The 22,351-nt window shown below is 38.9% G+C and overlaps 1 protein-coding gene across 3 annotated transcripts in view; it reads right to left on the bottom strand.

Annotated features, from left to right (window-relative positions):
- Window positions 1-22,351, bottom strand: part of QTMAN (queuosine-tRNA mannosyltransferase) — a 249,488-nt gene that overhangs the window by 121,606 nt on the left and 105,531 nt on the right. For all 3 annotated transcript variants that reach the window (XM_026717797.2, XM_087920288.1, XM_087920287.1), the window contains exons 3-4: window positions 5,140-5,307; window positions 61-234 (exon numbers count right to left, since the gene is read on the bottom strand). In XM_026717797.2, coding sequence (XP_026573582.2) covers window positions 61-234; window positions 5,140-5,307 — 342 coding nt within the window. The remainder of the gene's footprint in view (window positions 1-60; window positions 235-5,139; window positions 5,308-22,351) is intronic.

Here is a 22,351-nt window from a genome sequence, read left to right as displayed (position 1 = left end):
GTGAGATGAAGCACAGTAATACCTGAGCCCAGTTAGAGAAGATGGTTGAAAGGTACTAACCTGCTCACATTTGGGAACTTTATTGGAAAGTAAAGGACTTGGCATTTTGGCCTGATTAGCTTTTCCAGATGTTTAGGCCTGTGATCAGGCATCAATTTCATAAATTTCCCAATCGATGTTAGAAATGACTCCATATTGTAGGCAGAGTTGAACACTACAATGTCAGCAACCAAACTAATAAAAGAGGGAGAAAATAATCAACAATCAATAATACATAAAACGTAATTGGTTTGGTGTAAAGTTGCTCTTTCACTAGGAATGAGGTAGGTTTGGGCCCATTCCCTAAAGGTTGTCAGTACAAACTCTGGTTCCCCATTCCTGGTAAGATTGGGAAACCAGGACTGCTTAGAGATATCAGAATTTTTTTTTTCCCTTTCTCCAAATGATACTGCTATATACCCAGGTGATGTGTGATCCCCAGCAGCCACAATTTTCTTTCAAAATACATTAATCACCTGACAGGGATGGCATATTCCAGATTCATCTTGCCCATGTTTCTTATGGTGAAATGCAAATATTATGCCATGAAAGCTTTCATCAATTATTGCACGGAAGGATTAATGAAAGAACACAGATGTGTTTCTCCCTTTCTGTGCAAGGTTCTCTGGTTAGTCCCTACCTAATATTTTCATAATATCACATATATTTCTTGTCTATATGGAGCTCACTGTATGAACGTGGGCTTCAAAGGAGAGACCGACTTTTTTGCAATTTAAGGATACTCAAGTCCAACTTTCTTAAGAAATTTAGTACCATGTGAATTTATAGTAATCATAAATATCTCCACGCTGAACAAAATGGATAAATTTTACTTTTAAATTTACTTATACTTGTGCTCAGAGATAAAGGACATAAGCCATCTTTTCCCCTTCTCTAATTCTTCACAAAACTCATTTTAATGAGCTAAAATAATTCAAATCAATAAATATGAATGCAAAAATACATAGTCACATATTTTCTCAACACAAATTAAAAAAATTCAACTAATAAAAAATGTTGACCTTATATTTATGATTCATAATCAATGAATGTAATCCTGTAATTCAAATTAGGAAAAAAAAAATGCCAATTTAGTGGCATAAAAATAGCACATCCAAACTAGTGTGCATTCTATAACTTCAGGGACAAATATAACTGCTCTGGTATTTTTGCCCTACCTTGGCACAAAGAATACTGATTACAACTTATATAACCGAGGAGAAGTGCATCAATAAACTTGAAGTGTTCACCATGCACAAGAACTGAATTGCAAATTGTACTGGAAAAAAATTGTTCTGCAATATAGAGATGGTATATTTACTCTTTAATATCTATGGATTGTTACATGAATTACTAACAAACTACTGATGGAGGAGATGGTTACCTCAAGTCCTGTACTTTAGCCATTTTTTTAACCACTTTACATATTTCTTCCACACCGACAGTTTTTAATATATTGGCTTTTAAAATCAAAAAAATAGAACGGCTGGATAAATTAGTGGTAACAGCACAGTATGACCTCCTAAAGCTTCACTTGCTCACCTCAAATATAAGCATGACGTGAACTAAGACAATCATACTGATCTGGACATTGCCCAGGGTCCAGACCAAATGCTGGGGAACAGAACAAACTGACAATAAGTGGGATATTGGAACATACTGGACATTTACATGGTCACATTGCCAACTTCAAAAGCCGATACAAAAATTTATGCCACCAGATAAAGACTGAATGCATCAATTATCACGTTAAACAAGAGGAAAACCTTCTACACACCAATTCCACCCGCACTTTCCACACTTTTGTAAACAACAAACTGAAAGACTCAAGGTCCATCCCACCCCTGATAGGACCTAATGGTAAAGACAGCAACAACGACACCATTAAAGCCAACATCTTTAACACACTCTTTGGCTCAGTATTTGTAAAAAGCAATGGATCATGCCCAGTAGTTCCTAGTCGAACCACAGAAAACTACAATGATCTAATACATATCATTTTACAGTAGACAATGTTGAAAAAGCACTACACAATCTGAAACCATCTCTATCTATTGGACCTGATGGAATAAAAAAGCTATCCACTGCCATAGCCGAACCTCTAAGCATAATCTTTGAAAACTCTTTCAGGACCAGCTCCTTGCCAAACCTATGGTCACAAGCCACAGTCATCCCCATCTTCAAAAAGGGAGACCCCAGCCGAGTTGAAAATTACAGACCAATCTCTTTATGCTGCATCACCTGGAAAGTCATGGAATCAATTATTAACCAATCCATTATCCTCCACTTAGAGACAAATAACCTACTCTCTAATAAACAATTTGGTTTCAGGAAAAAACTATCCTGTAATCTGCAACTCTTACACTGCAAAAACATATGGACTACACAACTCGATCAGGGCAAAACAACAGACGCAATCTACATAGACTTCTGTAAAGCCTTTGATTCAATGGTACATGACAAACTACTCCCAAACTAAAATCTTATGATATCTCTGGACAACTGCATAACTGGATAGAAGCATTCCTGTCAAACAGACAACAAATCGTCAAAATTGGGAGTGTCCTATAAAATTCTATACCTGTCAATAGTGGTGTCCTCCAAGGCAGTGTTCTAGGACCAACTCTCTTCATACTCTACATAAACGACCTCTGTGATCATATCAAGAGTAACTGTGTTCTCTTCGCTGATGATGTAAAGCTGTTCAATACCACAAACAATACTGCTACCCTTCAGAAAGATCTTGACTATGTATCAGAATGGTCAAACAAATGGCAACTTCAAATCTCAACAAAAAAATGCTCTGTCTTACATATTGGCAAAAAAAATCAGAAAATAAAATACAAGCTGAATAGTCAAGACCTTGTTGATGATCCAAGCTCTGTAAAGGACCTTGGAATACTCATCTTTAATGATCTAAATGCTAGAGCCCACTAAAACTACATAGCCAAAAAAGTATTAAGAGTTGTTAACCTAATCCTGTGTAGCTTTTTCTCTGATAATATCACACAACTAACTAGAGCATACAAAACATTTGCTAGACCAATACTCGAATACAGCTCATCAGTCTGGAACCCACATTACATATCTGATATTAGCACAGTTGAGAAAGTCCAGAAATATTTCACAAGAAGAGTTCTCCACTCCTCTACTCGTTGCAGAATACCTTATGCCACCAGACTTGAAATTCTAGACCTAGAAAACCTTGAATTACCCCATCTTCGGTCCGATCTAAGTACGGTATATAAAAACATACATTGCAATGTCCTACCTGTCAATGAATACTTCAGCTTCAACCATAACAACACAAGAGCACGCAATAGATACAAACTCAAGGTTAACCGCACCAAACTTGATTGCAGGAAATACGACTTCAGCAACAGAGTGGTCAATGTCTGGAATATTCTACCTGACTCTGTGGTTTCTTCCCCAAACCCCAAAACTTTAACTTTAGACTGTCTACTATTGACCTCACCCCTTTCCTAAGAGGTCTGTAGGGGGCATGCATAAGTGCACCAACGTGCCTACCGTCCCTGTCCTATTGTTTCTTTTATTTTTCTTATATGTACCCATTTCATGTATTCATAACTATGTATTTACTTATACCTATTATCTTGTAAGCGATTGACAGATCAAAATAAATAAATAAAATAAATAAATAAAGACAAGAGAACCTGGAATTGATGGAATGCTAGCACAACAGTAGACCTAATGAGAGCTGATATATGAAAGGTATGAGGGACCATGGGTGCTAACAGAAGGAAATATTTACAGCTCACAGTTGAACGGTGGGTGGTAGGGTGTGTCAAATTTTCCAACTTTCAATTTTCAAACATTAAGTGTTCAAAGGTTGTGACATGCCTTGGGGATTATAAAGATATTTTGGTCACTTTAATATAATTTGGATGTGCTTGGTAAGTAATTACATAAATATAACTTTTTAACATTTTGTTTGTTTCATGTGGGGTCCCTGATGCTCTCTGAGCTTGGTTGTTTTGTTGCAGATGTTTCATTACTATCTGCAATAGAAAGGAAGGGAGATTGCTTTGTCTGTAACAGTGGCTTCCCTATCAGTATTGGCAGGAATGTTGTTTTCCTTTTAGTAGTTCTTTATTAGACTGTTATTAGTCTGTTACAATAAACACGAAAAGCCGAAAAAAATAACTTATAACCTGTCCTCACACATGATAAAGATTTGGGTACTCTATATCCAATGGGCATTTATGATCATCACAGTTCTGCAATTCTATGACCTGAAGTCATATGATTAGGATTTGCATGCTTCACAGACAGTTTCTGCCAATCAACTGAGAAGCTGGCAGTAAAACTACAAGTTTCAGTCATCTGATATAGCAACCTGCAGTAACCACAGTGTTAAGACTTACAATGTTGTAAGTCTGTTGTGATCTTGTAATGCCTTGCTTAACAACTGCACTGGAGATGCTGGTCCCAGTCCTTGTTTTTAAGTGAGGATAACTATATAGGACTAACTATATTTCCTGAATCAAGTTAAGCATGATTTTACATCAACTGCTATTTATTTTTAGGCACAATTTTTAAGCAAAGCAAATGCATCTATCTCCTAAGTTTTCGCAGGTACTTATATGTATGGTATTCAGCTTTGTTCTGGTATTTTCCCACATCATTGTAGTTGTGCTTTTAAAGTTGTAGCAACGTTTCGGCAGAATCTCATCTGCCATCATCACAATACAGAAGCCTGATGATGGCAGATGAGATTCTGCCGAAACATTGCTACAACTTTAAAAGCACAACTACAATGACGTGGGAAAATACCCGAACAAAGCTGAATATCATACACACACACACACACACACACACACACACACACACACATATATATATATGGACGTTGCAAAAAAAAAAAAATCAGCGACATTGGATCATTGCTCATCTTTCAGTTTAGTTACAAGGCAAATATACAGATGCCATACAGTATTATTTCTCTGATATTTTGATACGTACATTGATCCATTCCTCTGTAATCCCTTGAAAAGGACTAGGATTCTATAAATGTTGAATGAATGGAAGTGACTTAAAAGATAGAATAATTAACCACAAGGGGGTACAAGATGTACCTACCATGAAAGAATCTGGTTATATCCATATTGGAAGTCCCTTTCCTGACATTTCTGGACAGGATATGTCAATTGGTTCTCATGGAAGTAAAGGATCTTTTTCAATTTGCCAAGGTCAGGCCGAAGGGCAACCAGTTCAGTCAGGTTAAGCACCGAGCTTGCAAAGAGGATCCTAAGAAACAAGGAAAGCAGTGTTTACTGTCTACAAGCCTGTTCAAAAGTGTCACCCTTCACCCTTTCCCTCCCACCCATCTCTCCACAAGAAAAATATAACCTCTATAGGGACATATCAGTGGCTAAGCCTTAATACCATGTAGCAGCATTCAAGGTTTTGATCTCTTAAAAAACAGGTAAGGATTCGAGTAGAAAAGCACTGAATCTCATTGGTTTTCTCAGCTTGATTACAGAGATGCAAAATGAAATAATAATAATAATAATAATAATAATAATAATAATAAAAATAAAAATAAAAATAATGAAAGTAAGGAGCTGGGTGGGTTTTATTGAAAAACACAAGAAAAGCTACGTCTGAAGGACAAACAGAACAAAGATCAGGCTGGCTGGGGAATACTTTCCTTGCAGTTTCATTACACTTCCCTTTTTGATGCAACCAACTACTAAAATTCAATATACAAGCAAGTGTGGCACATGTTCCTGTTATGACATAAAACCTTTTGATTTATGCAATAACTACTGTGGTTTTTATTTTTTTGTGCTCAGATTTCCTTTTCCCTTTTTTATTAAATATCCTGCACAGCTCCCATCTGTTATTATGAGATTATAAATAATGGGAAAGATAGTTCATAACCTTTTAAGAGATTCATAGGGCTGCAAATACCACTAGTAAGGTTAAACTGACTGGTTGCAACAGAGTCTGAAATATGTTCAGAGATGTAACCTGTTATTTACTAATAGCTGGTTAATGCAACTCTCTCCGAATAAATTCAAGAAACGAATTTAATTTTGTTTCTTTTGACCAAAATCAGAGTTGGGCCTGAGCATAAGCAGAGGCAAGCTTTAAAAACTCAGTATCTAATTCACTTTCCAATGAATATTTGAACCCAAAAATTATTTTCCTGGTTAATTTTTAAAAACTACAATTTTCCTTTGCCACAGTTAGGCACAAATTTAAATTATATTAAACTTTAGTTTCTGGAGGAAGAGTCACACCTATTTTCTTGTCCAACCTATTTTTCTCATTTAGAAGAGAGCTGGGTGATGGGTTTGTATGATGAAGATACCTAACAATGAATTTCCATCTCCTAATGAACTAAATCAAGGACTGAGCCCCAAGCGAATGGTCTCAGTATTTTGGGTCTGAATTTTGTTTTGTGTTTTAGCTTTGAAGGGAAATTTATTTAGCTCCTGCAAAAACTCCGGACCACACTGAAACCTCTGGAAACCAAAAACTCAGATGCAAAACTCTACTGCCCCCAAAGCATAAAAATTGACTCGGGCATATCAATTCTAAGGATGCTGTTCAACCACTAGGAAAAATAAAAGTCACAATGATTTCTTGATTAGGAAAGGGAGTTTAAACTCTAAAAAATGAACCTTTATCACATTGTCCTCCACTTATGAAATAAACAGCAAGGTAATTTTATCTTCTCACCCAGTCTACATGGGAGGTAAAGAGACAAGGTGATGTTGAGGAAACCTTAGAAACAGGGTGATTTCTGCTGCTGTTTGAATGTCGATTAAAATGAACAGCTTGTCTCAGCATAAGAAATTTAGTAATTGTGTACATGTGTATAGATATGCACTGAAACAGACATATACCTAAAGCCAAGAGAAAACCCAGTTAGACAATCTTTCACAAGCATGACATACTGCAATCACTGCATAAGCTGGATTAATACTTATTACTATGCTACTAGAGAATTAAGCTGTTTTTAGACTACCAAAGAGCTTTAAATTGCAACTTTTGTCTCTGTAAAGGAAACCTATATTTAAATTGTCTGTTAAAGTTAAATTAAAACAGCCACATCATTAACATGTTATCTTACAAAATAAGAGCACAGTTAAACTGCTGTTTTACATTATTCTTATCCAACCTGATCAATGCTGCAAAATATTAATAATGCGGTGCAGTTCCATACACCATACGACATTAGCACCACACACACATTTATTAAATGTTCATCTGTTTCAAATAATAATGCCAAAATGATGTCCCCTTCTTCACAATGACACAGTCAGCCACACAGTGCAACTATAATTTGTCCGTAATTGAAACAAACAGAGTGATCCAAACTCACATGCAAATGAATGAACTGCTTCAGACTTTTACATTCATTAGGCACCTATGAAATATATTAGATACCCATAACCTATATACTGATTCATCTGTCTTTGGTCGGTAGAAATGTCATCTTTAAAACAGATGGATGTTTATGCGAACTGATTTCCCATTTTGTCAATAGGCCAGTAAAGAATGATGAGATACCTAAACATGTATTTTGATTATTGCCCCTCTTCGTCTGATTCTGTGGAGTGACGTTGGTTGCCTATTTCCCACAATGATTTGGCTTGCTGGCATTAAGGATTTGTTTTAAAAAATCACCTCCTTTATTTTGGCTACCAGAATGAATGACAGCAATAAACCGAGATTTAATACAAACAGAAAGATTAGTGAGTAGTTTTTCCTAGTTGAGTGTTACCAAACCTAATTTGGCAAGGTCTACAAGGTCCCATTTAACGTTTGTGAAATCCCTCTACACCAGAGGTGTCAAACTCGCATCATCACAGCATTGTCACATGACAGATCGTGACTTCTTCTTACTAATGGAGACATTAGCTGTTCATAGTTTATGTGGTTATGCAGATTGCAGTCTTATTGAGAAATATCCCTGCTTACTACTATAGTTGCCTCTTCTTGGTTTTGGCTGCATTTAGCTCTTATACCTCTCTATCTGCCAATTTCTAGCCTGGTGTCTTAACTACTATTGGCTCCTAAGTTCCATATTTTGTTCATTGAGGTATGTGGGTATGTGTGTATACTTGTATATTTATGTGCATATGTGTATGCTTGTGCATGAGTGTGTATATATCCTATATATGGTGTGTTTACACACACCTACACACGCACACATATATGGTATGATGCGATAATATATCTCACAGCTAGAACTGTATTATTTGTGTATGACATATAAATGAAAATTCACCTTACTACTAAAGTAATTATATATTAATGTTCAATCAATGAGTTTTTGTACTGCATGAATGTATGTATGAATGTAAAAACCACAAGAAAAAAGCCTTTTCATTTATGATTCAATAATAAATGCCTTTAAAAATTCAAAAATATGCGGTCATAAATGGTAATATATTAAAATCCATAATAAAGTAAATAAATAAATAAGGAGTAATTTATTCTTGACATGGTATATATAAATGTCAAAAAGGTTTAGAAGATATAAACTAGCTTAGAAATTCCATTTTTATATGGAAAGTCATTTGAAATGTTTACAGAAATAATTAAGTCTTACCATTGTAATGTTCTTTATTTTTCAGAACAAGCCACAAGGGTTGTCATTCTTTTCATCTTAATTAGTCCATGTGTTTGTTATATTTGTTATGTACTTCCATAAACATTTACAAACATTAATTGTTATGAAAAAATATTTCTCCTCTCAATGTAATTACTATATGTACATAGTAATATATAACTAGTAAATATCTAGGACTGCAAATCATTCATTTATTTTAGAATGTGAACTGGGTTCTTTTCTATCCAAAAAGCAATTTAATACATATTTCATTATATGAAAATGCCTGAATCTTTATTTTGCCAATTTCTTTATATAAAGAGCCAGAACACATTCAACCATTTTCAATGGACTGGTAATGTTTGGTCCTCTGAACCCTAGAAAAACAGGGCTACAAAGACCAAAACAAATGTTCCACACCGAAAAACAAACTTATCTTCCAAATTAGGCTTTTTCTTTTACTGTGATGCACACATACTAGTGCATGTACATTTGGTCATTATTCAGGTAGTGCATCCTGGTTTCCAATTATATGGGACAACACAAGACGACTAGGAAGCTCCACTCAACTTTCTCTCATCTTCAATATTTTCCTCCCAAGGGAGCTGACAGATGAGCCACAATGTAGCTTTCTCTTTTTGATCCATTATTTCAAGGAAACAATGATTTCCATATACTAAGAGAGGTAAAGGTAAAGGTTGCCCTCGTACATACGTGCTAGTCGTTTCTGGCTCTAGGAGGTGGTGCTCACCTCTTTTACAAAGCCAAAGAGCCAGTGTTGTCCGAAGAAGTCTCTGTAGTCATGTGGCAGGCATGACTAGCATGGAACACTGTTACCTTCCCACCAAAGTGGTCCCTATTTTTCTACTTGCATTTTTACAACTGCTAGGTTGACAGAAGCTGGGACAAGTAACGTAGTGCGGTGCTAGGGATTCGAACTGCCAAACTGCCGACCTTTCTGATTGAATTCTGTTACCGCATCCATACTAAAGAGAAGCTGTCAGAGTATATTCATGAACTGGAATAGAGCTTAGTAACAAGGTCAGCCAATGAGAGCTGAGTTGAGGGCTAAAACTTAAAGAGAGAATCTGGGCGTAGTTTATTTCTATTCTGTGCTCAGCTCTAAAGTGAAAGAGAAACTAACTTTCTTGCTTTCTTGCTGAAAACTAGAGCTCAGCTCTGAACCTTTAACATATCTGCTTCTGTTTGAGCTTGCTTCATGTTGAAGAAATCTATAACTGGTATTGTAAAATTTACTTGTGTTTATAAAGAAGCTAAAGGAAGCCTCAGCCATCTGTGTTTACTTTTCTAGTAAATTTTCTGAATTTATGCTGCAAAACTCTGAATAGAAGCTGGGTTCAAATAGAGTAGAGTAGAGTAGAGTAGCTTTACTCAGCCAAGTGTGATTAGACACATAAGGAATTTGTCTCTGCTGCAGAAGCTCTCAATGTACATGCAAAACAGACTCATCATCATCATCATCATCACCATCATCCAATAAGACAGGGGAGTAAAGAAGATAAGAAGGATAAATGATAATACTACAACCATACTACATAGACATTAGATGGCACTGTGAGAATTGTGTGCAGCACATTGATGGTACAGGGGGAAAAACTATCCTTGTATCCAGTTATTTTGGCATTCAATATCCTGTATACCAAGGGGAGGACTTGAAACAGTTTAGGTGCACAGTGTAAGGGGTCTATAGACTCATATATATTGGTCTGCTTCTCTCTCTGATAGAAAAGGGAAGGATAGGTGGAAACTGCTATTTGTATCCAAAAACTTAAGTTGTTCTAACATTGAAAGCAGTGCACAGATATATTAAGTACATAGAGCAAATAATTACAAGAAATGTAAGCATATTAGAGTAGAATAACAGAATTGAAAGGGACCTTGGAAGTCTTCTAGTCCAACCCCTGCTTAGGCAGGAAACCCTATACCATTTCAATCTCTTCTTTAAAACTTCCAGTGTTGGAGCATTCACAACTCCTGGAGGCCAGTTGTTCCACTGATGAATTATTCTAACTGTCAGGAAATTTCTCCTTAGTTCTAGGTTGTTTTTCTCATTGATTAGTTTACATGCATTGCTTCTTGCCCTGCTCTCAGGTATTGAACAGCTGCACTGATCTGAAGACATTAATGCCGGTCAAGAAGTTCACAGACACCATGTGTGAGCAAGCCTCTCAAAAACTGATCTGATGACCCAAAGGTACTTTTTCAGGAGGCAACTGGACTTTCTTGTTTTTTCTTTGAAGACATTTCACTTCTCATCCAAGAAGCTTCTTCAGCTCTGACTGGATGGTGGGGAATGGAAGGATTTTTATTCCTTGCAGGCATCTGGTAATTTGCATCCTTTTAGAGGGTCATTGAAGCACTTGGAGGTTTATCTATGTCCTCAGGGTCACCTAAGTAGTGCTCTTGGTTCCTGTAGTCTGCAGGTTTTCTCTGGAAATCCATTCCTATTCCTACACCATTCAAAGTGTGTCCATCCCAAATTGTATGGCTAAAAGTCTGTAGGGATTCTCAGTCATCCAGGTCATGGTTGCCCCAAAGGTGCTTTTTCAGGAGGCAACTGGACTCTATTTTTTCTTTGAAGACCAGTTAGCACCTTTGGGACAACCATGACCTGGATGACTGAGATTCTCTCCAGACTTTTGATCTGATGACCTTTATGAAGATTTGGATTCCACAAGGGCAGTGTGACTGACCGCAGCAAAGAGACTTCCTATGAAGAATTAAGCATGCAAAGTTGCTCACGTGAGCTGCAAATTTGATAATTTGGTGCTTAGGATCACACACAGAAAGGCTTCCTGCAGTAGACCCTGTGATATACTTGGGGCAACTGGTTCTTTACTAGAGCAAATAGCCTATAATTCATAAGTGAACTAAGCATGTATTTGCAACACTTGTATAAGGCATTCTAAATTCAGGTGAAATATCTACAGGATATGATGCATAATTTTATTGAAGTGAACCCCAACCAAGTCACTGCATTTCAACCCTCTTCTGCCCTCGTGGTGTCAACCTGACACTTTCTGCATAAGTTTAAAAAAAAACAACAGAGCTGCAGCATAAAAGTCATCATCCAAACCTGGTTTCATTCAAGACAGTCCACCAAGCCTTCTAACACCTTTATCAAAAGAAATAAACCAAAAATATATAAAAAGAACCCACCAAGATTGCTCTCAAGTTTAGGGTGCTTCAGAGCATGTGTCAGTGGACAGTTTAAGGGGAAAATCTGTTTGCTGACAGCTGTCTCCCAGATTAAGAGCTACAATTTAGGGAAGGGCTTTGCTACTAATAGAAATAAAGATTTCTTCTTCCTTCCTCCCCATCCCTCCTTTAGCAGTCTTCAAAGACCCAAATAAATCAAACATCCCTTTTATGCATGTACAATCTGCATGTGGAACAGGAACAACAAAAGACTGCCTGAATACATATAGCATGCTAAAGTCCAAAAACGGTTTGTATGGATCTGGTTCCATGTGCACTGAAAATAAACCCTGTGGTTTGTAAGCCATCCTCGTAGCATAATCTTTGTGCAAACCAAGCCAACTGTGGTTTATTCCAATAAACCATGCCTAAACAAACCATAGGTTAATAAAATATATGAATCCATCTCCCACATTTCCTCGATTAGCTTTGATCTTGTCTTGATATAAACAATGATTACATTTTATGTTCCTGCAAGTATAGCAGAATATAAAGTTAACCTGCTGCTTTCATATTTCTGTAACCTTGTAAGAGTGCAATGATTGAAGATCTCTGCCAACCATCCCTATAGAAACTGTGGTATTGTACAAAGCACTGAAAAGTGATAAACCTATTATCATTCCACAGAGTGTTCAGGCAGAATAACTGCACTAAAAGAAATTCTGAGGTTGCATGCAAATAAGATTACAATATTCAATTCAACTGGCATTAAATTGATAAAATCATTATACTCATTAGGAGTGCAGAGTAGCAACTCAGATCTGGTGCTAAATCTATAGTACAGGCTTGATACTGCCTTCCAAGAACTAGTCCAATGTGCTAATTGGATAAGTGTTTTTATATTATTCTGTAGTGTTACAAAGTATAGAAAGATTTGTGAGATGGACTTCTTAGGCTTGAACAAATAGTATGGAAAAACTGTTTTATTTTTAAGCAACTTAAGCCAACCTAACTGGATTTTATGAGAAATATGGCAACAATTTTCTCCTAATTTTAGATTCAATTAATTACTGACAGGTACAGATTATTTTATATCTGATAATTTCTAATGAGCTACTCTATAACCCTCTTTATTTCCATGGCATTGGATACACTAAATGAGTACAGTGGTATCATATGCACAAAAATATGAAATCCTATCTGCCAATTTTTTAGCTGGTGTTGGCCTTCATAGGCATCAAATTATTCCCAAGAATGTAGGATGTTTAATGTATTGGTGTACTGGTAGTCCTTGACTTATCTCCATAATTGGTATTGGAACTTCTATTGCTAACCATTATAAGTCATTGTGTGACTATGTCCAATTTTGTGACCTTTTTTGCCTCTGTTGCGGATTCTGCTTCCCCCATTGACTTTCTTCTCCGGAACTGAGTGGGAATGTCACAAGTAATTATGTGACTCCTAGAATACTGCAACCATCATATAAATGCACACCAGTAACTAAGCACCCAAATTTCAGTCATTTGATCTCAGGTGCACTGAGACAGTCATAAGTACAAGGACACTTTGTAGGTCACTTTTTCCAGCACTGTCATAGTTTTGAATGGTCATAAATAGGTCTACCTATAGTACATTTGTGGATCCAAGCAATTTGGTCTTTTATACTTGACAAATGGAATCATTTGATGATTTCTCAATTCTTGGCCATGATTGCATTAGTTTGAACAACTTGCTCTTGAGTAGTCAGAAAGGGCGTTGGTTATCTGACTTACCTGACACACCCATTCTCTTTGAGCTGTGAAGAGCATCCAATAGTGGGAGGTGCTTCAGTCTCTGCATGTCTAGGCTGGGCTTAATTTGTGGAACGCTCCTCCTCCTCCACAGGACTCCTCCCCAGCATTCCCCAGTTTTGGCGAAGATGAGAGAAGTAAACGCCCTCGTCTTCAATGCCCTAACAATTCGTTGGCCAAAACAGGACCCCACCTGATGGAAAAAGGGTGGGGCTGGATGCTCTTCACAGCTCAAAGAGAACGGGCATGTCAGGTAAGTACCAATGCCCTTTCTCCCATGAGCTGTTCAGAGCATCCAGTAGTGGGACATACCAAAACTTGGCCTGTCCTATGGGAGGGACTCTGTCTGGCCTGGAAACCCCTACTGGTCCTGTGGACCCATTGCAGAACTCTTCTGCCAAAGGAGGCCTCAGCAGATGCAAACACATTTATTTTATAATTCCTAATGAATGGCGATGGAGAGGCCCAGGTTGCGGCTCGACAAATTTCAGTTATTGGTGCCTGTGTGGCCCACGCTGCCGATGTCGTAATGCTCCTTGTTGAATGAGCTGTTATGCCCCTGGGCACCTGCAGTGATTAAGTCTGATATGTTTTCACTATCGCGGCCCCTAGCCAACGGCCTATTGTAGAAGAAGAGACCTGGCATCCCTGAGTGTTGGGCTGAAACAACACAAATAAGGCTTCCATTTTTCTGAAAGTTGCTGTGCAGTTAATATATATTCGCAATGCTCGCCTCACATCAAGCCTATGCCATTGTAGTTCCAACCCTTGGAATGATCTGGGACAAAAATTAGGAAGTATCAGCTCTTGTGCCCTATGAAAAACCGACTTAATTTTGGGAATAAACGTAGGATCAGGATGAAGGACCACCCGGTCAGAATGGAAAACACGAAGATCTTGTCTGATAGACAAAGCTGCAAGTTCCGAAATACGACGAGCAGAAGTGATCTCTACAAGGAAAACTACTTTAAACATCAGAAATTGGAGACTTGACGATTTCAAGGGTTCAAAAGGGCCCTTAGTGAGTGCAACGAGGACCCTGTTAAGGTCCCAGGTGGGATAACGGTGTACGGCTGGAGGGCGTAAATTTGTGGCTCCTCGAAGGAAACTCCGTATGCGTGGATGATGGGAAAGAGATAGTAGACCTTCACAAGTGAGAACTGACGCCAAGGCTGCCACCTGTCTTTTCAATGTATTAGGTGATAATTCCTTGTCAAATCCCTCTTGCAAGAACTCTAGGATTTGAGCCACAGATGGAGAGATGGGATCAATTCGAGACTTGGTACACCATTTGCAGAAACTGGACCATGTGGCATTGTAAATGCGAGTTGTTGAGGGGCGTCTGGCGGCTTGGATGGTGGCGATAACTCTGTTGGAAAACTTTTCGCTCTTCAGACCATTCCACTCAACCTCCAGGCGGTCAGGTGCAACCATTGAGGGTCTGGATGTTGAAGGGGTCCCTGGGTTAGCAAGACCCTGTCTGGCAGAATTCTCCATGGCGTTGATATGGATAGACTGCAGAGGTCTGCAAACCACGGCCGTCTGGGCCAGTAAGGAGCTATTAGAAGCAGCTCCGCCCTCTCGTCTAGCAGTTTCTGGATGACCTTGGGAAGCAGTGGAAATGGCGGGAATGCATACAGAAGTCCTGAGAGGGGTACCTGGAAAAAAATCTCAGGAGCTGAGCGTTGAGGGGGGAAGTGAACAGGTCAACCACCGGCTGTCCAAATGTCCTGACCGCCTCTTGAAACAGGGTGGGATGGAGGCGCCACTCCGATTGATCGATCGTGGCCCTGCTTAGCAAGTCTGTGTATTCAACAGGCCTGAAATGTGCTCTTCTCTGATGGAAAGTAGGTTGCTCTCTGCCCAATGACACAAGCACTCCGCTCCCCACATGAGATGTTTCGATTGTGTGCCCCCCTGTTTGTTTATGTGAGCTTTGGCTATTATGTTGTCGGTCAATATTCGTATATGCTGATTGCATACCTGTGGAAGGAAGCTGCGGAGAGCCAGGTGCACTGCTCAAAGCTCCAGTCAGTTTACGCTGCACAACTGTTCTATGGCGGACCAGTGGCCTTGGGTTGTGAGCGATTGAACGTGCGCTCCCCATCCAAACAGGCTGGCATTGGTGGCAATGGTAAGTCTGTGTGGTTCTTTGAAGAGGAAGCCTCTGATGATGACTGGTCTGGTCCACCAGAGGAGAGATATGGGGACCTTTGATGGTACCCTGACCTTGTATTTGGAGTTGCTTTGGCCGGAGCGCTGGTATGGGAGCAGGAACCACTGGAGGGATCAAGTGTGGAGCCAAGCCCAAGGGATGATAGATATACATGAGATCATCTTGCCTAACAATTTTGATAGTTCCGCTAGGGACACCCTCTTAAGACCCCTGATCTCCTTAACTAATTGATGGGTGCTGTTTTGTCAACCTGGTGCCTCAGGAGTATTCCTCAATTTTGAGAAATCAGGGGCCAAATTAAAATATTTCCTGTCATATCCCGTGGGGGCAGGGTACACCACTGCAGACGCCCACTGTTTCTGTACCAGATCTGAAAACATGTGAGGAACTGGAATCACATCTGCCTCGACTACCGGTTGGTTGAAAATTAGATCTTCTGGTCCCACTTCTGAAGGAGTTGGAGTGGTAGAAGGGGCCGACTTGTTAAGGCGTGCAATGTTTTTTGCCTTAAACAAAAGTGATCTGAATAGTTGTGGGCGGAATAAGCCTGAAAATACCAGTTGATCAGGAATAAGGCCCTCATCCTCAGACATCCAACTTTCTAGGGGGTCTGCTTCTGACAGGGCAGGGTCACTGTCATGTATTGATCCTGACCCAATCTGTTCCATTTGATCAATGTGATCCACTTCTTCTGCCTCCTCCTCTTCCTTCTCCTGTGGTCCCTGGAGGGGCATGTCCCCCTGAAACTGTACCTGGGTATAGTGTTGCTCCGATCTGGTCAACGACCTTAGAGATTGAGAATCATAGTCAGTGGTTACCGGGTGTACCCTGGTCAGAACTGCGTGTTGAAGACCTGCTGCAATTCCCTGGAGGATTGCCAGCTCCATCCATACCTTCATTCTTTCTGGAACTTCCTCTGGAAGAATGTTGTCCTATCGAAGACCGGCAGCTGTTGGAGTGAATGTAGCTTCAGGAGCCCTTCGTGTGGTCTGTGTTCCAGGTAACTGAGCCTGTTGACTCTGGGAAACCAAGTTGTGTCTGGATGAGAGGAAGAGATCTAGGGGAGGAGAAGGATGGGAAGAGGTAGACGGTACTGGACTGGGGGGCAGGAGGTCCTGTGAGGCCCTGTGTGCCTCCCTTGCACACCTATCTATTTGCTTTTCAAATGCTTTATGGTGCCTGTTGGCATCCTTTTCTGAAGCTTTAGAATGACCTTTTGTCTGATTGGATTTGTGCTGAGATTTAGCTTTGACCCTTAATGTTGAGGTCTGAGAGCTACTACCGCCTGCCATTTTGAATTGAAAGAGATGCAGTATGCTCGTTATTCAAAGCGATACTGTTGAGGCGGTTGGCACACCCAGGGGCCTGATCCAAGAAGGCACCGGTTGCCCTGATAGTATCTTATCCCCTTGTTTTGTTTTGTTTTCAATTAAGATATATGTATATATAATATGAGTCGTATCACAGTAATAACTTTCCTTATTAAGATATTAATACTGAATATATTATTATTATTATAATATTATTTTTATTACTATTATTATTATTGGGGTGAATGAGAAAGTCATATATATATATATATATATATATATATATATATATATATATGTATATGTATATGTATATGTATATATATATATATATATATATCTCAATTAATAGAGAAACAGCTTGATATAGTGAATATCCAAACAGCCAAATTAAGAACGCCTGAAAGACCAAGATAATAAAGAGAGGCCTTCAACAGCTTCCCTGAACAAGCGGACATGGGCCTGGGTGCTCGCTGTTGTGCCACTGGGTAAGGCTGTGAGGGTTAAGCCAACAATAGTACACGGATGGCCTCGAATCTAATAAGCAAACGAGGTGTAATAATTCCTTAGGTTATCAGAAGGAAAAACCTCTGATCAGAAAGGAAAACTACCTCACACAGCTCAAGTTACAAATAGCATGGCCACGCAGTTTTTTCTTTTTTTTAAAGTAAAGGCAAAAACTATGGCCGTTATTTTGGGCGCACGCGCACTTCCCAGCAACAAACTTCCGCCGCGTGGGGAAATGCCTCTGACGGCTTCTCCTTGTGGCTAAAAGGAATGGCGGGGAAAGGGGTGGAAAGAATTTTTACTGCTTTCCACACCAAGATGGCGTTCTGACGGGAAACATCAAATGATACGACTCGGATGAGAGCGAAAACACCCACGCTGCTATTGCCGATATAGAGAAAGACAATGCGGAATCACAATGGCAGGGGGTGGAACAAGCAGATGGGGGGGCTCGGAGCAATGCCAAAGTCGCCCGCCACTTTGGGTGCGAAACAGCGCTGCCTGAAAATGCAAATGATCTCCGATGACCAGATGGAGAGAGCTAACGTCGGGAGATCGTAAAGTGATTTGGAGGCTAAAAGCCTGAAAAAACAAACTGGACTATATCCAAACCTGCTGAGTAATAGTCCTGTTCCGGCCAAGGAAGAACAAAAAGCACTGCCTATCCACAATGAGGCTGAGCCAAAACTGGGGAACACTGGGGAGGAGTCCCGTGGAGGAGGAGGAGCATTCCACAAATTAAGCCCAGCCTAGACATGCAGAGACTGAAGCACCTCCCACTACTGGATGCTCTGAACAGCTCATGGGAGAATTTTTTTTTTCAGTTTTAAGCCATGCTATTTGATAATATTTTAACATATTGTCCCATGAGGTAAGCTTTTTCAAGTAAAGCTCTTCTTCTGCAATGCACTAATGGTGAATTTGCAAAGATGATGGATGTTCAAGTGGTCCTCCAACTGTTTTGGGATTGCATCCAAGGTGTTTATTACCACTGGTGGTATCTTTGCTTTCTTTTGCCACAGTCATTCTATTTCTATTTGCAAGTCTTTGTATTTTGTTATCTCTTTCAGTTTTTTCTTGTCTATTCAACTGTATCCAGATGTTTTTTGTTTTTCTTATCAACAATTGTTAACTCTGTCATTATCATTAATGTTGTGGCTATTAGGAGAAATCAGAAATCATCTGCCAATGCAAATGTATTATCTCATCTATAGTATTCTGTCAGAAAAACAGTATCTAGTACTGGGTATCTAGATTCAGGGACAAAAGTTCCATGAATACACTTCATATATGCAAAATTAAAGATTGGATCTCTGCCCGTTTATTTGACCACAAGCCACATTGAGAAGAGTAAGCTTTATTTCCAACCAATGATTGCACTTTGTACAGGTACTTTCATCCTTCATGAGATCAAATCGGGTATTTTTTAAAATCAAAGTAAGCTGAACCACCCACAAATCCAAAAAAATATCTCTATATAGTGCCTTCCAAAACTACTGGACTTAATTTTATACACTTTTATCAACATTTTGGCTGGGAATTATGGGAAGTCTCTGCACCCAAAGATTGGACTAAGTGGTTACACATCTTATTACTTTTTCTTAAAATAAAATATATTTCAATGTATTGAACTTTTCATTGAAATAAACGAAACTCGACCTGGCATGCCTCTCTAAATGACTAATGACAAAACCAGTACACCTAATTGTACAGAAAAAAGGTACATTTGACAGTGAGGACTTTGGTGTGTGTATGTGTGTGTGTGTGTGTGTGTGTGTGTAGAGAACAGGATTCTCTCAAAAAAGCTCAGTCAGTTCTTGAAAATCTAAGACTGAGCAGCTGGCAACTCTGTCACCATGAAGTCTCCATATGGAAGACCGAGATGTGTCAAACTATCCAAAACGTTTTTGGATGGTGCAGAGAGAAACAATAAATAATTCAGTATCTTCAACACTTTCAACAGCAGGTAGTAGATATTCTACCTGCTTCTATTATGTGCCAAAATATCACATGTGAGAGAATGCTTGTTTCTTCAAACTGTTGCCATGCAGATATATTGCTTGAGGAAGTTCTAATTCTGTAGGCGAATGATGCCTATCACAGGTTTATCAATATTAGGCAAGACGGAATTTGTGAACAGAAAAATGGTGACAATTAATCACACTCCAATAATATTATAATATATATACATACACAGTATATTACTGTTTCAAATATGAACTTATAACTGGTGTCAATAAAATTGGTATTAGATAACACATATGCACATACACACACACATACACGCATGCACAGTCTTGGGCTATTCAGAGACATAGTTCTCTTCCTAAAAAATGAGATGCTATACAAATTTTGTCATAATTGTGTGGATTCCTACATTAACAAATAACTAAACTAACATTTACAATGCATTATGCTAAGAACTCTTTTTATTGTACAAATTACATTGCTTTCAATCTCTCTCTCTCTTCTCCTTTATAAATGCAATATACAATTTCCAGCTTAGTGAAATCAACTGGTTAATAAAAAGTTTTAACTAAAATGGGTGAGGTTATAAAAAATACATAAAATATATTATTCTAAGCAAACTGTGTGATCACCATTTTATTTCAATCTTCATAGATGTATACATAATGTATTTTATACCTTATAGCTTATAAGTGAGGAACACTGGACACAGCAAAATGTATCTCTTATATTCATACTGTAATATTGTAAAGCAAGGTGGAAAATCCTAACCAACTGAAGCTGGACAAACAACTGACAAATTAAATTAGAAGACATCTAACTTATATTGGAACATCTTTCCATGTGTTACTTTCACTTGGAAAAATTAAATAAGCATACACATCAGAACTGAAAAAGAAAGCAAGTTAGTTGAACTACTGTATATACTCGAGTATAAGCTGAGTTTTTCAGCACATTTTTTGTGCTGAAAAAAACCCCCTCGGCTTATACTCAAGTCAGATTCCCTCTGAAAAAAAAAATGGCGTGGAGCTCCGGAGCTGGGCAGGCGCTTCCCTGCTTCCGTGTTTCCTTTGCAACTTGTAAGCATGGGGGTAATCGGAAGCAGAAAAGTTCTTGCATGAGGATATAGTTTTTTCTTTATTTAACTGTTTTTTTTTGGGGGGGGGAATCCCACCGTCATGTGAGAATGCTCAGACACGAAATCTATCCGCCTGAAAATAAGTGTGTGTGTGTGGGGGGATTTTAACAGAGGGAAGACATAGGGAGAAGGCAAAAGCGACGAAAGATCCTTCAGCCCTAGCTGCTTTCAGTCCGCTCGGGAGGAGGAGGGGGAGATGGCCTCCTCCTCCCCCTCCTCCTCCCGAGCAGACTGAAAGCAGCTAGGGCTGAGGAAACGAAGCCACCTCGGCTCGTGTTGTTTTCTGCGATCTCAGAAAACAACGCGAGCCGCTGCCACCACCTCCTCCTCCCCCTCCTCCTCCCGAGCGGACTGAAAGCAGCTAGGGCTGAAGGATCTTCCGTCGCTTTTGCCTTCTCCCTATGTCTTCCCTCTGTTAAACCCCCCCCCAACACACACACACACACTTATTTTCAGGCGGATAGATTTCGTGTCTGAGCATTCTCACATGATGGTGGGTCTTTCCCCCCCCCCTAAAAACAGTTAAATAAAGAAAAAACAATATATCCTCATGCAAGAACTTTTCTACTTCCGATTACCCCCATGCTTACAAGTTGCAAAGGAAACACGGAAGTAGGGAAGCGGCTGCCCAGCTCCGGAGCTCCACACCGTTTTTTTTTCAGAGGGAATCTCACTTGAGTATAAGCCGAGGGGGTTTTTTTCAGCACAAAAAATGTGCTGAAAAACTCGGCTTATACTTGAGTCAATAAGTTTTCCCAGTTTTTTGAGGCAAAATTAGGTGCCTCCGCTTATATTCGGGTCGACTTATACTCGAGTATATACGGTATATGTATTTCTTAATATGGTACAATTGATTTTCCTCATGGACTTCAAATTACTTCAAAAAGTTGAACACAAAATAACCCCACATTTACTGGTTTCAGTTGGTTAGATGTGTATTCACTGTCCACAACGTGTAGCCAATACAGTTGAACCTCATCAAACTTCTAGTTCCTTGAGGATTCAAAAACGCAACCAACAGTGGACTATTTTCACATGTTTCAAAGAAGCAGGTAAATCTATATCGGGGCATAAATATCCAAATGCAAAATAATCTTTACTCGAAACGTGCTAAGTATGGTATACATTTACATCATGTACCTTTCTGTTTCCTCCCTAAATAACTCTCTTCAGGTGTTATTAATAAAATCACTTTGTATTTTAAATAAAGATGCTATTCAATAACCTTTGAAGCTCACACATCAGCCTAACTTAGAGCAGCTTTAGCTCATCTGGTCTTTAAACTACTCTTTTCATGTGGTTGGCCCATAAGCCATACATACGGCCTCTCAATCAGCCACTGTACATCAACAGAGTAAGGATGATTTGCATGATATGTCTTGAGTCATTTAAACTTCAACAATCTTCAACAACCATGGAGAAAAAAAAACGACTGTCAAGTAACAGAAAGATTTTAATAAGCTAGGAACCATTTTAAGTCAGCACCATCACCAAAGGAAAAAAATGTGTGTGTGTATGGATGGATGGATAGATAGATAGATAGATAGATAGATAGATAGATAGATAGATAGATAGATAGATAACAGTACATTACATTACATTTCCTGCTATAGGAAAAGGCAAATATAGTACATTTTATAAAATTTATAAACAAACTATCAAAAAGGCATTTTAACT

Source organism: Pseudonaja textilis, chromosome 1 (genome assembly GCF_049901715.1).
Source record: "Pseudonaja textilis isolate UNSWEBS1 chromosome 1, rPseTex1.2, whole genome shotgun sequence".
NCBI classification, from domain to species: domain Eukaryota; kingdom Metazoa; phylum Chordata; class Lepidosauria; order Squamata; family Elapidae; genus Pseudonaja; species Pseudonaja textilis.
The sequence above is the reverse complement of the archived record's forward strand: the minus strand, read 5'-3'. Positions and strand labels throughout refer to the sequence as shown.